The sequence below is a fragment of the Styela clava genome, chromosome 9, assembly GCF_964204865.1.
Source record: "Styela clava chromosome 9, kaStyClav1.hap1.2, whole genome shotgun sequence".
NCBI lineage: Eukaryota > Metazoa > Chordata > Ascidiacea > Stolidobranchia > Styelidae > Styela > Styela clava.
The window spans coordinates 186883-205621 of NC_135258.1; the positions used below are offsets into that span (position 1 = coordinate 186883).

Genomic DNA, 18739 nt, shown 5'->3' on the forward strand with positions numbered 1-18739 from the left:
TACTTGTCATTACTACGCCAACAGCTTCAAATCAATGCTAATTATAGAATTAGCATTTCCTGTCGATACTAAATTGCCTTTTTCTTGCTGTGTACTCCCTCGAAAACATCATTTTAAATGTTGCTACCTTAACTGTTCAGTTATGATCATGCATGGAATGGCTAATCACATGTCATCGAGCATTAGGAAACAGCTATACTTTTTTAACACAAAATGAAGGAGAGAAATATTGGGAAACCAGTTATGCGATGGGTAATACTTGTATTTTGAAATCATATGGCATTCCGACAAATTTTGTCTATATATGATGTTATCTACCCGATTCACAATGACTCATATTGAGAACAGGCCACACCGGCTTTTACACCGGCAGAAATCACATGCTACCAGTGTTCGCTACTAGCGCACTTTTTTGCTAGTATAAATTTGACAAATGAACTGTGTGTAACCCAATTTTGCATTACATAACGATATTTGTGTAAATTATATGCTATGTGGTGAAGACATGGGAGGTTAAGCATTTGCATTAACGGCAAAGTTCTTGTTTATAGTATGATTTTCAATACCAGCTCTGCGATTCTGCTTCTCCCACAAAAACGCTTGGCGTCGACCAGATGTTGGGATGCGACCCCGTGCGTTTCTATGAACAGAAGTGGTCATTTGACCAAAGTTTACGCCAAACTAGTGCAAAAATATCTTGAAAAATTGGAAATATATAGATCGAAAGCGAAAATTTGTCAGGCCCTCATTCATTTCTTTGTGAATTCATTGGAGGCATTCAGAAAGTTTTTATACGCAACAAAAAATGGAATTTGGAATGTGGAATGTAAATTTAGGTATTATGTCCAAACTACAGATTTTCGAAAATCATCCAATTCACACAAAATAGGATTTTGTCGTATAAACAGCCATTTTATTGCAACCGCAAATGTTAAGAGCACAGGAAGTATTGAGTTATCCTCTAATTCAAATTGGTTTTATATAATAGTGATTTGGTGGTATTTATGGCCATATGTCACCCTAAATAATAACTTTTTTAATGGATGTTTATTTAAATTCATGATATTTGGGTTTTCATTTATTTAAAATTCGGAATTTTCCGGAATGCTCAAACAAGTGTAATCAACTTACCAAAAGTCCGGCAGAATCATGGCCGAAGCTCGTTTTGAGACATAAAGTTTTTTTTATTATATAGATATAATGTTAATGACATAAATAATGCTACCCACCCAGAGGGGTGTTTTATATTATTCACTGTATTTTTGTTTATATTAACAATTATTTCATTACTACACAGATTACTTTTGAATATATAGTTATATTGAATCTTTTACAATGTCAGAAATTTAGTTTTAGTACCATAAATGGTAGTATATTTCACTAATATAAATCAAAATCCTTCGACCTCGCTGCGTCGGCGGTTTAATCTTTCTATTTGCACTCTATATATGTGTTTCTTGTGGATGTGGAATTTGTAAATGTCTATGCCCCAGCCCAGAGCGGCGCACTCAAAACAGAATTCTACAAAGCTTTGGTCCAGATTCTAGAAGGTATCTACCACCAGAATCCCCTTCTGGTCGTAGGGGATTTCAATATGATCCTAGATAGCCGAGACGCCTTGAATTCGAACGCTAAATGGCGCACGGCTGCTGGGAACATTTTTAATGCCTACATAACTAAATATAAAATATCCGATTCCTTTCGCCAGCGCCACCAAAACAAACAAATTTATACCTATATATCAAATACAAAACGACAAGCCAGACGAATAGACAGAATTTATAATTCGCGAGAAATAGATCCTTTAATTACGCATGTAGGGCACACTATCAACACAGTGGCAGATCATGCTCTCTGCCCACTTATTAAGCTTAGGACTCTGAAAAAATCAAGGTGGGGCAAGGGAATGTGGCGAAACAACACCTCGTTATATAGAGAACAAGAGTTTTTGGAACTAATTAAAAACACATAAAACAGGGCCGTCATCAACTTGGAAAGGTTCGAAACGATTCAGGATTGGTGGGATAGTTTCAAATTGAGTACAAGAAAACAAACCATAGCTTACTCGATAAAAAGAACAAAACAAAACAATAGAACCGAAAAAACGATAAGACAAAACATAGATAACATATTAACCAAGGGCAAAACATTGACTTCAGAAAACTCGAGAAACTCCAAGCAGAGCTCAACATACTTTTGGAAAAAAAAACTAAATACAAAGCAATCTTGGCGGGAATTGAAGATCAAGAAGAAGGGGAAAAGCCATCAAAGTTCTTTTACAATAAAATGAAAATGCGCACCAAGCAAATAACAATGGATGCTATCCAAAACGCAACGGGAAATCAAGCCACCACAGAGGATGAGATAACAACAGCAGTAGAAGATTTTTACAGCGATCTTTGGGGCAAAAAGTGCGATACTGACAACACCTACCAGCACCACTATCTTGACCAGATGGAAACTACCCAACTCACCCAAAATCAAAATGAGCAGATTGAAAAACTGGCAAATGAAGACGAGATCCTTTCTGCAATCAAGGACATGAAGAATAACAAAGCCCCTGGCCCAGACGGGTTAAGTAAAGAATTCTACATAACCTTCTGGAGTACCATCAAAGAAAAGCTGACAATCATGGTAAACAACATCCTAAGCTTTGGCTGTTTTCCGTGTAGTTCCAAATATGCCCGGGTGAAACTAATTTACAAAAAAAAGGAAACAAGAACTTACTTACAAATTGGAGACCTATATCAAACCTTAATTTCGACTACAAACTGGTTGCAAGACTTTTAGCAAAACGACTAGAAACCCCGCTCACCACACTGATTAGCCACGCGCAAAAAAGCACCCTCCCAGGGCGAACCATGTTTGATGCGCATTATAATCTAGAAGCGGTCTCCCGCTATTGCAAAACAATCAAATTCCTGGATACCTAATCATGATAGATAACCTAAAAGCTTTCGACAGAGTAGACCATAACTTCCTATTCAAAGTCCTACACAAAATTGGACTCCGTCCCAAAATAATTAACGTATTAAAAAATATGTACATGGACATATACAACATTATCGATATCAATGGTAAAATGAGCTACCCTATTAAAATTAATAGAGGTATTCGGCAAGGCTGCCCACTCAGCATGCTCTTATACATTTTGAACGCGGAACCCCTGATTCGATCGATCCAACTTAATCCCGACATACATGGCATCAAACTTGGAAAATTTACACACAAACTGGACCAATTTGCTGACGACGCCACATACGCAGTATGTGACATAACGTCGATTAAACAAATTTTTTCTGAACTCCAAAAGTACGAAAAAGCAGCGGGTCAAAAAATAAATATAGATAAAACTCAAATACTAAGCCTCACTTTGGGCGCAGAACGACAACTTCTAAAATCCCCGCACAAGGAATACCAAAAGGAAACGGCAAAAATACTAGGTATTTACTACGGGAAAGGACGTGAAGCTCACACATGGAACGAAGCACTCGTTAAATAACCCGGAAACTCAACTTTCTAAAAACACGAAAACTCACCTGGATTGGAAAACTTATGGTCCTAAATTCTGCAATAATGTCCCAAATTATATTCCACGCAAGATTTATAGAAATACCGCCAGTACACCTTAATAAAATACAACAGCAAATCGCCAACTTCATATGGTTTCCTGAAAAAATCGTGGCCATCAAAAGAAGTACTTTACAACGTCCATGTCTAGAAGGCGGCATAAATATGCCACACGTCAAAACGAAAATATTGGCATGTATAGCTGAGAGAACAATAGCGTTAAAGAATATAGACTCACTAGGCTCCAAAATCAAAACAGTCAACCAAAACCTATACACAAATTCGACTCCCCACCTTCCTTTCGTCCCCCAAATTTGGAAGAAATACCTAGAACCGACCAAAAATTTCGACCTTACAAAACAACAATGGGCTACCTTAAAACATAAGGACATATACGCAAAACTTTTGCACAACCCGGAAAATGAGTCACCTCTACCTACTGGAATAGACTGGAGCGACGTCCACGCTACGCAAAAATCCTTAAAGAATAAATTAACAAACAAGGAAAGAATATGTTCATACAGAATAGTGACGGACGGATACATCTTCGGAAACAAAGCCCGCATAAGATCGATACTCCGGGACATACATGGAAAACAAAAGCTATTAAACTGCAAGTTCTGTGGAAGCCGCCAAGACAATACAAAACACATATTCCTACACTGCACATATATTACTCGACACATCACTAGAATCGTTGAAAAACTAAACCTGGCACTTAAAACACCAGCCCAAATATCCAAAGAAAATATATTTTATAACCACTACACCGTGTCCAATCAGATCATCACCACGAAACTATTCCTATTATTCAAATTAATAATCATCAACCACAAAATCAAATTAGACATAGAGAATAAGATGGTTGATCCAAATGAAGACAAAATTATCCAAAAAACAATTCTAAAATGGTTGGAATTTATTGAACAATTGGATCATAAGTTCCCTCACACCACAATACTCGCTGGGTACGACTATTAAAAAAAAACAATAGCCAAACCAGAACAAATACAACCAAAGTTTTTATTGTGCTCCCCATAACGGGTAGCATACTTCTGAGAAAGACCATCTAGTGATTTCACGGTTATGATGAATCGGAAGCTTCGTGGTGGATGTCATGCTGTGTACGCGTTACGCGCCTCACCGTATGTACGGAAGCCGGGAGTGGCGGAAGTTGAGCTGTGTTAAGCATGGCATTGACGGAAGATCTGGGCAGACGTCCTGCTATTTGGCACATAGCATGTACTGATGCTCGGGGCCGAAAGTCTTTGCATTGCAATACATGGCGGATACGGAAGCCGCCTTATGTGTATGACCGCTGCATAAGCAGTGGCATGCTTATGAAGCGTTAATACCGATATGACTCGGATATGACGTGTCTTTAAGACGCTGATCCGAGACTGGAAAAACTCTGATCCGTAAAAAAAAAAAAAAAAAAAAAGTATCAGGTCTCGGAGACAATACCTAATATTGTAAGTTAATAAAATGTAGTTCTAATGAATTAATGATGATGCCAGTGATAGTGCCGACTAGTGGCAGACATGATAACATACGCCAACCTGGTTAAGGGAGTTATATCTATATATCCAAAGACACCAACATTTTAGCTCACCATCTGGTTTACCATCTCACAATTTTTATTCATTTTATGCAGTTGCAACAAGAAACAAAATATTGCATTCATTGGCGTGGTGGTGTGGCTCACCGTGCTAAGCGTTGAGAATACGCACGCCACCGCACCTCTGATTACTCTGTGTGGGTTCGCAGGTTCGAATCCCATGCGGGGATAGTTATGTGCGAGAGGATTGCTGGACTCCTCGTCGTCGTAGGGGGGTTCATGTAACTGCTGGTCGGTTTCGGCTTGCTTCACCATCAAGTCCATGCTCCCGAAAAAATAATAGTTAACTAATCCCATACACAACTTGGAATGATAACCGGACGAGAGGCTGTGGTTCATCATATGGTTGAGCTGTCTTATCAACTTTCCTCTCTCCCGGGATAAATATTCCTATCCTATTATGTGACTCACATTCCCACTATGCTAGCATAATCTTACAGTTCTTATTTATTTCAGTTGGATAAACTAGATGTCAGTGGAAACAAGAAGCTTGGACCTGCTGGCTTAGGTGATCTTGGATTAGTTGTTGCACAATGTCAGGTGAAGACATTCGAGGCTGTGAATTGCAATCTGAGAGCAAAAGGAATGAAAGCATTTAAGGATAACACTCACGATGCAAAGGTAAGATGATGATTACTTTAATCAATGGTTGAGCTTTAAAAGTAAATAGAGTAATTTTGAATTGGAAAAATTTATATGGACGATGGGGGTACATGCATGAATAAAAGGAATTATGGGCGATACAGTCATCCCTATTCCAGAGTTATGCTTTTTATTGAAAAAAGAATTGTTCTTTGTTTGCTTAGAACAAGGCTCTGCACAGTCAGTGATTATACATTGTTTATGTCAAATCCAGTGAAACAAAGATTCTAGGCATTGGTTCGAGTCAAAATTATTTTTCAAATTCTCGAAGTGACTCGACTCAAAGTCGTCTTGACCCAAACAAAATGACTTGGCTTGGGTAATTGCAAAGAGATTTGATTTGTGAGAAATTCCTTGAAATAGAAACGAAATGAAATAAATCGAACTTTCACTAGCTGTTGCAGAAATAACCCAAGATTATAATGCCAATTGCCAAGGAATGTTTTCAATACATAGCTCAACCCCAGTTTTAATAAAAGTTGGTTTATTTAACTCAAGGTAAAAGTTCAAGGCGTCAATGTGATTAATATTTATTCATTTCATTGTTGTTGTTTTTCAAATGTACTTTAATTCGAATTGCCTTGCAACTCAACTTGACTTGAGATTTAAAATTAAACTTTTGTTTGTACTTGGTACTAGGACTTGAGTCGAATTAATCGTGACTCGATTTACTCCTTGTGGACTAGTCAAGATTTTTCAGTTGCGCAAACTTTTGATTTTGCCGTATGAAATTAATTGTGTTCAACTTAGCATGCGATTTTGTTAACAACCAGCAAAATAAACGTACTCCAAATAACACAGCAAGTAACCCTAAAGAGTTTCAGCGCAATAGAAATTTGATCAAACATACTCTGTCTATATTGATTAGCTTTTACATCGGGGTAAAGAGTCAAGTATAATCCTAACAGTAATTTGAGAAGGTGTATTGACTGTTTTAATGTCAGTCACAATGGCATAATCTCCAACGGAGCATATAATACGGTTGTCACACGTCATATTTTTCCCTGACATATACGGGATTTAGTGGTCAAATTTGCGTCAGGGAGAAATGTTAAAAAGTGCTTAGATGTCAGGGATTTTCAAATACAGTGAATCCCTGCTACAAACCCTCAAGTTTTCAGCTATTTGCTTTCTTTGCCAACGAACTATTCCAGTTCTGAAGGAATACGACACTAACCGCCATTAAGAGTCAAACAAATATGTTTCAAAAAAATGGCAAATGAAATGAATCCACATAACTCCAGCTAAACCAATGCGGACATTCCGGCGCTACACTACTGCTACCGGCCCGCAAGCAACTTTTCGATTCTAAATTTGGCCTGTGGTCAATAAAGTTTGGAAGCTAGACTGAAGACCTTGAGCACATATATGTGCTTTATTTAAATAAAACAGTAAGGACAACCATTGCAAAAGTTTTCAGCTCCTATTGGATAAAATCTATTGAAGATTGATCTTGGTGTTTGGTTGTATTAATTGAGGCTGCAATGAATCCTAAAAGTATGTTGTATTAAGAAATGATTAAAGTATTTGTATTAAGACATGAGATTACTGGGATAATTTAGGAAACTCAAGCAATTGGATTATGGAAGTGAAAAAGGAACACTGTGATGGAAAATTGGTATTTGCAGCCACCAGTGATCAAGTCCGACTGCAGTATAAAACAGAACATTCACGGGATGTAAAGAGAATAAAAATTAATGGAAATTTATTGTTGTATTGTAAATAATGGTTTATTAAAATGATCAACATACAAACATTCAATGATGATTGTACATGACATTCATCCTATGGTACTTAAGAGGAGACATGTTTGCAGGTGGTTACAAAAAAAATTAAAAATATACCGGTAGACAGCTATTCATACCTACAGACATACTCACACACAATTTCTCTTTTTAAAAGATATTAAAACTATAGGTGGAGTAAGTAATATGGTGTTCAAGGTTTTATTTTGTAATAATCAATTTTTTGATAGTTGGATTATTGGAATAATATATTATCTGTTGATCAAGGTTTACGTTTGATGCCAACGATTATGGTTTATCGCAATATCACGGAAAGTTATCATGGAGCAAAATAATCATTAATTAACAACATATATTTGTATATCGCTGTATCAGTCAGTCAGTGTAATTTTCTAAAAGTTTGAAAATTGAATTTATATTTCCACCCTTTCAATAAATTCAGATGATTCAAGATTTAATTAGTTATCACTGTATTAGCTTGACTGCTTCAAAAGTATAACAGCCCGAAAGTTCAATACTTTCACGCATCTTTTTTGTTTATTTCTGGCCCAAGTCTCGTTTAACTATGTCTGTGTTCTTTGTCATTTTTTTTTTTCTGTGCTGGTGGGCGTGATGGATGATTCTAATGTTTTAAACCTTTTTAAAGGTTTTGCTGGCTCTCCAGAATTCTCCATTAATAATTTGTGTGTATTACTCTATTATGGAGTTTTCAAAATAAACATTGTGCACCTGTGCAGTTAGTTCTTTAATAATTTGAGACAAAACCTAATATTGAAAGTTGATAGAATGTATTTCTAATGAACTCTTATTGGCAGACAAAATAGAAATACACCAGCCTAGCATTATCGATATATCTAAAGACGCTACTTTTTTTCTCAAGAGGTTCTATGGTTTACCATCTCACAATTTTTATTTATTCCACGCAGTTGAAACAAGAAACTTCAGAACATTGCATTCTATTTTTTGGCTCACATTTCCACCATTTATTTCAGTTGGATAAACTAAATGTCAGTGGCAACAGGAACCTTAGACCTCGTTTCTTTGGTGAAGTTGGATTAGTTGTTACGCAATGTAAGGTAAAGGAATTCGAGGCTGGAGGATGCAATCTGACAGCAAGGGGAATGGAGGCATTCAGGAAAAACACTTGCAATGCAAAGGTAAGATGGGAATTATTTTATTCACTTGTTGAGCTTAAAAGGTAAATGAAATAAAGTTGAATTGAAAAAACATTATATGAAGGTTGTAGGTTCTTGCATGATTTAGAGGGATTATTGGGTAATATAGCGATCCCTGTTCCTAAGATGTTTTTTATGGAAAAGAATTGTTTATTGTTTGCTCAAAACAAGGATCTGCACAGACAGTGATTATATATTGTACGAGTCAAAAGCGGTTTTGCAGGGATTCCAGTCAATGACACAGTCACCCTTTTAAAGTCTATAAAAATCTTGACTTTAACTATAAATGTAATTTTACAAAACACCATAGGACATCAACATGTTCAGCTACGATTCTTCTTCAAAATGCTACTGTTTAAATTTTCCCACCTAAACTATTAGTGAAAACAATAGGTATGCCTTAATAATTGTGTGCAAACTTCTCATAACTTATCGCACGGTGTTAGATAACCGGGAAAAATATGCACTTTGGTGGCATCACACTGACCCTGCATCCAATAAATTCTCAGTGGGTGTACTTTAGTACTTCCAAAGCACTCAAATTGGTAAAAATTTAATGCTGTTTCATATCTATTTTTGTATTCCACAGTTAACTACGAAAGTGTATAATGTGAGAATTTATTTAGTGTAATAGTAGTTGGGGATAATTTCATTGTTCTTAGAAAACAAAATCTAATGCTCAGCACATTCCAAATAAGTACATTGACAGCAAAACATTTACAATTTTTGCCCAAATTTTAATCCAGCAGGGGCAGGGGCTATGCTGGGGAATTCCCACTATTCAAATATAAAAACTATAACTAGCCAACTATAAAAAGAAAATAGGATTCGAAAATTCTTCCACATTACCCATCACTAACTATAGCATCACATATCCATCCTATTACTAACTATCAACTCTTTATAACAAATTAACACTTTCTCAGAACAATGCTCTGCGTAGTTGCCACAGAGGCCCAACACAGCTAAAACTGACTAGTCAGCTCTTAATTCTAAATATCAAGCTCTCCAATTTAACTTTGGAATTAATACCAGAAATAAAATATCGCCGAGACAGATAGATTGTATTATTTATATGGCGCAGTATAAAATTATGAATGTAAAAAAATAATTCTATGGTCAGGAATTGGAGCCACTGTCCCTGATGTACAGAAACTGAATCAATATTTATGGTAAAACTCAATTACTTTTAACTATGAGGTGCATTTTTGATGAATATCAGAACAGAAATTGGACATTGCTATAGTTTTTAATTGTTGATGTCGATAGGTATTTGTCTGTCTGTCTGTTAGATGCACGCGATATCTCACGAAAGCGAGGTTGAATCTGCTGAAAAATTTGCATGTGCATTCATCATAGCTCGGATCAGAAGCCTATTGATTTTGGATGAATTTTGTCGTATAATTAGCGAGTTATTAATTAGTGATGAAAAGATCCGGATTTTTGCAAATCGAGAGAATGATTTTTGTGAAGCGAGAGATTTTTGAGACGCGCTAGGTGTGTGTGTGTGCGATGCGCAAGTTTTCACGCTAGTGAGTCAGAGCGAAGGATACACGTCGCGAGATCGTATCATTGTCCATTGGCATCGTCGCGATGCGCAAGTTTCCTTAGAAAAATTTTTCACGCTATTGAGTCAGAGCGAAGGATACACGCCGCGAGATCGTATCTCGTTACTTATAATTACTTTTTGAGCAATGTTCAGGTTCGGGGTTGCAGAATTCCTCACCAAAATATCGCCAGGCTGTGTTTGAATACACACGGTGTCGCTATGAAGTAAGAGCGGGTGAATCGAAACCGCAGTTTCTGTTTTGGGGATCCCCTGACTTACGATCGATAAGTTATGATATTGGGGTTTTGACACCTGGAAAATTTAAAATCCATTGCATTAAGTTTAGTTTTTTAATGACTTTAAGACAGTGCTGGTTAACCTCTTTTTTGGTACACCCTTTTCACCCTTTTTAAAAATCTGGCCTATCTTACGTTTTTAATATGTAAAAAAACTCATTGTTCAGATGTTACATATATCTTTATTTCGACGCAATAGTTTATTATTTAGTTAATGTGAACGTTGCTATTGAATTCTATCAAGCATTTGTGCAAAGCAAGGTAATAATAACCTTGTTTCCAGTGCCCCTTTCATTACAGCAGTGGTTCTCGACCTTTTACTAGCAACGTTTTTTTACTCCTGCCGCGTACCAACAACAAAACCTGTTTTTTTTGGCGGCGGGAAACAATGTTACCAAAAATGCAGTATAGCCCTTTTTAGACTGTTGTGCAATGTTTCAACATAATTATTTATGAGCAGTAACAACGTATTAATTGCATGCAAAAACGCAGGGAATTCGCGTCTACCGTCGGAGTTGACATTCTCAAATATTGATTCAAAAACTTACTGATAAATGAGCTATGAAACTTAAAATTGAGCCTATCAGCCAACACAGATACCACAGACACAGCAATAGAATTATACGTATAATGTATCAATTCGCTATCAAGATATCATCTCACTACGCGTCGACCGCGTTGCTTTGTTTTAGGTTGGCAGTAGCGATCTTTAAGACAAGGAATGGTAGCACTATAAGCTTGTCATGCGAATACATTATTTATGAAAGATAAAGAGAAAGCGTTGCTGGCATAATTTAGTCAACTCAAAATTTAATTGTTACAACGATTCAAAGCTGCTCGGTTGATAACCACTGCATCAGGCTTGCCCAACCTTTTTTGTGTTGCGGGCCACTTTCACATGAGGAAATTCTTTGTGGGCCACAAACGTTTTTACCAAACTTGAACACCAGCCAAGTTTTGATTTACATTTGAATTTACAAACACATAGAAAGCAAGCCAATCAAACGCTTAAACAGAACAACAAATTTGCATATTTCTGACGAACATACAAGAATCTCCACACACTTTTCGCTAACAGACAAAAACGGGAAAATTGAGTGTTATATTGCGTACCAATACTTTTTATTTATTTATTTGTTTCCTGTGGCTATGATGTTTTTTCAATTCCTAAATGAGCATAATGTCATATGAATTACAACAACTTTTCAGTGGGCCATTTGAAAATTTCGAAATATCAATACATAGACACGACAGAATAATATTACGAAGCCAGTAGCAAAGATATTGATTTTTATATAAAGATTTTTATTTTACTTCAGCGATAAGGACGATCAAAGCCGACACGAGATAATAATCAAAATGAAGATAATTCGGAAATTTGGGTTACCAAATAATTGCTGTAAATTTCCTCAGCGTTTTGTGGCCGATGATTGCATAGTAGTAGCCTTCGAGTTTGTAGAACAAATCGCGCAGTTCCGCAAGAAAAACTTGAACAAACATCGATTTGCACCAGAGCGCAAGACTGATACATACAAGATAAAAGCTATCCTCATTTGAAAGTAGATGGTCGAAACAATCATGCCAAAATCACGAAACATAATTTAGGCCTAATAAAATAACTTGGAATTTAAAAGTCTGCTTATAAACTCATTCAAGAGCGGGCCGCAGTAAACAGCCTGACGACATTTTCTCATACTAGTAGGCTACTTCGTCCTGTGTCAGAGTCAGACGCATCCCAGTCTCACATGAGTACCGCTACAAAAGAGTATTGTAACGTTAAAATCAGAATAAGCAGATATCAGAAAATGTTAGACATACGTCATGCATAAATTGACACGTATAGGTTAGTTGGATTGATATATGTATGTATGTTTATTCGTCTCGTAAAAGCAATATAAAAGAGTAAGTAATTATAAATACTGAAGACGGGATGTATGCACAAGACCATATTGGCCTAAAACACAGATGTGCGGCATACACCCCTTGATATCACATACCATTGCCAATTTTAGCGCATTTAAATAGCATGTACCCCTACAACAGGGGTGTCAAACTAGCAACCCAATGGAACTTCCAATGCGAAGTTCCCTCGAACGCTTTACAATAATTGTTATATTTTGTAAGGATTTTTATCTAAATGTAATACACTTTTCAAACCTTTGAAATTGATTATCAAAAGAAAAATACAATTTAAAGAAAGTAGTTGCAGTCTCTGAAAAGCCCTAGGGGGCGTTTACATTGGATGCGATGCGGCATGCGCCTGTTTCAAATCACCATTGTTTCAAATGGCGCCATTTACACACAAAGTGTTGCTTTGTGTCAAGCGTCAGGCACAAATATATTGAATAATAATAAGCTATAGTTGGAATTAATTCAGTTGCGATGTAATGAATACTTGGTTTAATTTTATTTAATATTCAGAATATGGCAATTCCGTTACTCCTGATTGTCTGACGTTGCAGAATAAAAATTAATCAAACCTATTTTGTCCATATTCAACATAATGAATTGCATCACAATTTGTGTCACAAACTACTTCTATCTAAAAATATGCTTCAAGTATACATTATCAAAATATATCAAAAACTGTTTGCGGCCCTTGGCACAATTCCCAAAATGCAATGCGGCCCTCAACTACCCTCAAGTTTGACACCCCTGCCCTACAACATTCTATACGGTACACCCTATCGATGTGCTACACCTTTTCTCTGGTACACCCGGTTGACGCACACTGCTTTAAGATCAATAGTTTTTACTTTTGCTTGTTTTCTACAACGTATACTCACAATCACAGAGATACGAAACGTTTACCGAAGCTATTCTATATTTTGGCTTACATCTCCACCATTTATTTCAGTTGGATGAACTAAATGTCAATTTCAACGAGAACCTTGGACCTGATGTTTTAGGTTATCTTGGATTAGTTGTTGCACAATGTCAGGTGAAGACATTCAAGGCTAAATTATGTGGTATTACAGCAGAAGGAATGAAAGCATTCAGAGAAAACACTAGCAATGCAAAGGTAAGATGGGAATTATTTCATCACTTGGTTGAGCTTAAAATGTAAATGGAGAAGTTTGGAATTGGACAAGTTTATATAGCGGTTGGAGGTTCTTGCATGATTTAAAGGAATTACTGGGCGATGCAGCCATCCCTATTCCCAGATTTTGCATTTTATAAAAAAATAATCGTTCATTGTTTGCTCAAAACAAGGCTCTGCACAGTCAGTGATTATACATTGTACAAGTCAAAAGCGGTTTCGCAGAGATTCCAGTCATTGACACAGTCGCCTCTCCAAAGACTATAAGAGACTTGGACAAACTAAACAAAAGGATTCGACTAGAGTCAGATAATTGACTTGAAACTCTGAAAATAATTTTGAGAAATTTTGTGGAATAGAAAAATAATTTCCATGTTGTCTAATGTTGGGTTGAAAAATCAAATATTTACTAGCTTGTTGCAGAAATAAGTCTAAATAGGCTGTGTTGATGTCGAGGTAATGTTGTCAATAAATGATTAACTCCCAGTTTCAAACGAAAATTTGTTTATTTAGCACCAGATGGATTCATGCATTCATGTGATCGTGGCCAATCTATTCCATTTTTATTGGTAAAATTTCATATGACTCGTGGTAGTGACCCAAGGCCTCTGACTCAATCCAATAATAATCATGATTAAACCAAGTTTTTTTCTCGCCGCTAAATTTTAGGAGGAAAAGTTTCCAAAAATCCATCTAAAACTGGCTAATGAATATAAGGGTAGCGCGAACTACTTCCGGTATATAAGAGAGAGTAATGTAATTTCTTTTTGGAGTGCCAAATCAAAAAGCTCTTGTGGATATCGGTAGCGAATTGGCGGACATCTCAAACGAAAGCAAATTTTATCGCGCAATGAGAAAAGTGAGAACTTGATTTTAGTCGCAACATATTTTTTTTCTACTTTTCAGTGCGTTATGATCCGAAATCTCGTATATTAGTGAAAAATATTTTACTAATACCATAGAGCTCTTCGTATTTTTCAGTTGATAATTGAGTTACTTCCGTAGCTATTGTATAACCAAAATTATAGCGAAATAAGCAGCCATGACGTACTGATTACGTGATTACCAATACCGATCACGTGACTGGTGCCACGAAGATAAGATAGCAATTACGGAAAAGATTGTGATCGCGTTCTTGGCAACAACTGACGAGTTTTGTTAAAACTTTAACCCTTTTTATCATAAGTAAAAATAACACGATTTCATTCACCGCAATAATTTGTACATTTGTGAGCTTTCGTTAGATCATGGTCTAACTTCTTCAAACTCCGCGCGGCGGTGTGTCTCATCGTGCTAAGCATTAGGAATACGCTCCCCACCGCACCTCTGATTATTCTGCGTGGGTTTGCAGGTTCAAATCCCATGCGAGGATAGTTATGTGCGAGAGCATTGCTGGTCTCCTCGCCGCCGTAGGTGGTTCACATAACCGCTGGTCGGTTACGGCTTCCTCCACCATCAAGTCCATGCTTCCGAAAATAAATAAATAAATAATCTCATACCTGACATAGAATGGTAACAGGACGAGGGGCCGTGGTTTGCCATATGGTTAAGCCACCTTATCGCCTTTCCTCTCCCAATGGATAAATATGTGAATCCTATCCTAATACTAGATATAACTGTAAATATAAAGATCATATGAATTTAGTCTATGACTGAGTTTCCTATAACTGGATTTAGATGCTATGTGGATGGGACAATTTGGAATAGGATAATTTTGTTGAAAGAGATCATGTTATTTTTACTTATCACTTTAAAAATATCTCGTTACGTACCACATACGTATCCGAAGTAGAAAGTAAACAAGGAGAAAGAAAAAATATCAGATTGTGTGTAATGTTGGCCGAGGCAAGTAAAGATTTCAAATTTCATCATTTAACTGAATCCATCTTAAAGCGCCTGACGAAAACTCAGGAGTCATACTGAGATACAAACGCACCTGAAATGTATTACACATGTTTTGGTCTTATTCGATTCTGGTTGTATCATTACGTTGCAATCTTGGTACCGCTTTATGTAAAACTACAGAAAAACTTTATTTATGTAAGATTCACTAGGACTTGGCAATTTTTATTTTTTCGGAGGAAAAAAATTTGAATGACTTTAGCTATACCTAATCTAGAAGGCAGATCATGCAAGCAGCCTGCAACTCCTGCCGTCTTGTGAATTATGTTAAGTGGCACTACATGATAGGATGTCGATTATGGTTCTGTGATTTTTGTTTTATGTACTAATAAACCATGATTCGGTTTATGTCATTTTGGTGCTGTCTTAAATTTAAGGGGCTTGAGCTGACAGTCAAACTTACACTATACGCATAAAAATTAAGCACTTAGTCTGCAGCATCCATTTTCACATCACATTTGTGTTTGGGGGTATTTAAGCAGTTACGGTGTTTGGTTAACGAGACCCTGGAAAAAAATACAGGTACCGGTAGTGCAACCAAAATAACATTTACAAAATGGTGGCAATTCAGGTCATATGTGACATCACAATTATCTGAATGCAAAGCAATCCATGTTGCACAAAAATGCTAAAATGTGACATATCTCTGAAAAAAATAGGATTTCGTGGATTCCCAATATCTAAAAACTCAAGGATTTGTATCGGGGATTCACTGTATTTGAAAATCCTGACATTTGGGCACTTTTTAACTTTTCTCCCTGACTCAAATTTGAACACTAAAATCCCAGACATATCAGGAAAAAATCTCGCGTATGGCAACCCTATGCTAGATCATCACTTGTTTGAAATTAGGAAAAACATTATGAATGCTTGGGCATTTATGGCACATTGGGAAATGGAGAACTTGTAATTGTCTTTAAAATTGTAACCCCTTGCCAGCATATTATACCCTCCATATTGCAAAGAGCTGCATATAGTGAACCTTGTTTAATTTTGATATCGGATATGCTGTTTTGGACAATGCTGCAAGGTACGGTACTGTATTCACTTTCCAGCTTTTTTTCAGTTTTGTTATTTTCCGATTTTAAAAACTTCCATACAGTTATAACCAAATGATGTTGTTCGTCACGTGTAATGTTGTACTGTAACAATCAATTTTAAATTTCAGTACTTGTAGACGAAGACTCTTTTATCCTTATTGTTGCAGCGGTGTGTCTTGTCATGCTTAGCGTTAGGAATATGTTCGACACCGCACCTCTGATTACTCTGCATGGGCTCGCAGGTACGAATCCCATGCAGGGATGGTTATGTTCGAGAGGGGTTGCTGGACCTCGCCGCCATAGGGTGGTTTACGTAACCGCTGGTCAGTTACGGCTTCATCCACCATCAAGTTCATGATTCCGAAAACAAATAATTAATTATCCCTTACACGACATGGAATGGTAACCGGACGAGAGGCCGTGGTTCGCCACATGGTTATGCCGACCTAAAAACAGCCCTAAAACGGCGAATTTATGAAAATTTGTATCTAATCTGAGCCTACAGATCATAGAAGGCCATAAGCACTTATCACAGCCAGGAATGAATATTGAGCCAGGGATAAATTTGAATTTAATATTCAATATCGCAATTCGCCACCTCCAGAATATCGTTTTCAGTGTTGATATTAATATCGAATATCGCTCACACATCCCAGCGCCCCGCCCCCTCCATCCACGTTTTGATTGAGAATATTTTTCGATCAATATATTTTATGTTTTATCATAATCGAAGACAGCCCATTGCGTGACAAGTGACAATTAATTACTGCTGTCATGAAAGGAAATCAGCGCCGACTCGAAGTGCTTATGACACTTCAAAGTTTTTTTTTCGAAAATATTGTACAATTATTATTGTATACCGTTTTTTAACATAATTAAGATATCTTGAGCAACCACGGCAATAAATCTGAGAGAAAATTGTGTCGTAATTATCTTCATACTTAGTTTCGATAGTGACCGAGCATAATAACAAATTTTTGCATTTCCAGCACTTTCCAGTGTATGAGTGTTCAGTGTAGCTCTTAAATATTATTTAGTATGAATAGGCAGAATTTTTAGTGAGATCAGGGTTATGCGCGAATAAGCCGACCCCTTAGTTTTGCACCTTTTTTAAACTCGGCTTATATGCGAGGATATATGGTTGTTGACATAACAGTCTGTACCATTTCATTCACCCTTGTTTCCTGGTTTCAAGCATTTCCTACTATTACAGCAAGCCGCCTGTTTGGCGAAAAGCTTACTTGATATTTTAACTCCCGGTAGTTGCTCGAAGTATTTGTGACATATATCAGTAGTTAAAATAGCTACATAAAACCAAAGTGACTATAAACCAAGTGAGGACATGCATTGGTAACGTTATAAGCGCTCGTGTGACGTCACACCAGCCATTTTGTGTCCAGAGTTCTATCGCTGTATGATCCTAACTAGGTGATTTAAACCTGTGATCGTTAACCCTTTCCGTGCGGTGGGCACGTATACGTACCCACGACAAAACTCTAGATTGCGGCGGGTACGTTGATGTACTCTACTGTTTTATTTAGCAATCGGTTGCAAACTGTTGGTCTAGTTTTTCCGAGTTTTAGTTTATTGATAAGAAGTCTTCTTCGAGATTAACATAAGCGACGGTAAATCTCGCTTACCATGGGAATTTTATTTGCGTCGGAACGAGGGAGTGTTTTTGAAATTTATGCAAATTTCGGTGTTTTTTGGGTGGTAATAGAAGACATATTATCCCTTCCATCTACCAATGTATTTTGAGTTAGATAACGAAATTGCTACAGCAATATTATGCTATTGTTTGCCAACCAAGAAGCGGTAACAGTAAAGGATTTAGCGAATATTTCTATTTTTTATCACGATTTGAAGTTTCAACACCCAAAAAAAAAAATGCCTTTTTTCTATCCGGTTTGTGACTCAGATCACCCCTTTTAAAAAAAAAATTTTTTTAATCGCCAATTGCAAGCTCTTTAAATAAGCTTTCTAACGAGTCGTCAGTGGGCAGCAGAGAATCAATACTTTTTCGTTATTCGATCGATTAGTTGTGGGGGTACAAATGCATAAAGTCGGCGTAGCAATTACGATCATTTTATAAAAAATAAAAATCGCATGGAAAGGGTTAAACAGCTGAATAAAAAAAAACTATACTCAATAATTCGGACCAA

At 36.7% G+C, this 18739-nt stretch overlaps 1 protein-coding gene across 1 annotated transcript in view; it reads left to right on the top strand.

Moving 5' to 3' along the window:
• Positions 1 to 18739, top strand: part of LOC120339593 (uncharacterized) — a 69074-nt gene that overhangs the window by 20318 nt on the left and 30017 nt on the right. The window contains exons 12-14 of the mRNA XM_078116074.1: positions 5645 to 5809; positions 8568 to 8732; positions 13453 to 13617. Coding sequence (XP_077972200.1) covers positions 5645 to 5809; positions 8568 to 8732; positions 13453 to 13617 — 495 coding nt within the window. The remainder of the gene's footprint in view (positions 1 to 5644; positions 5810 to 8567; positions 8733 to 13452; positions 13618 to 18739) is intronic.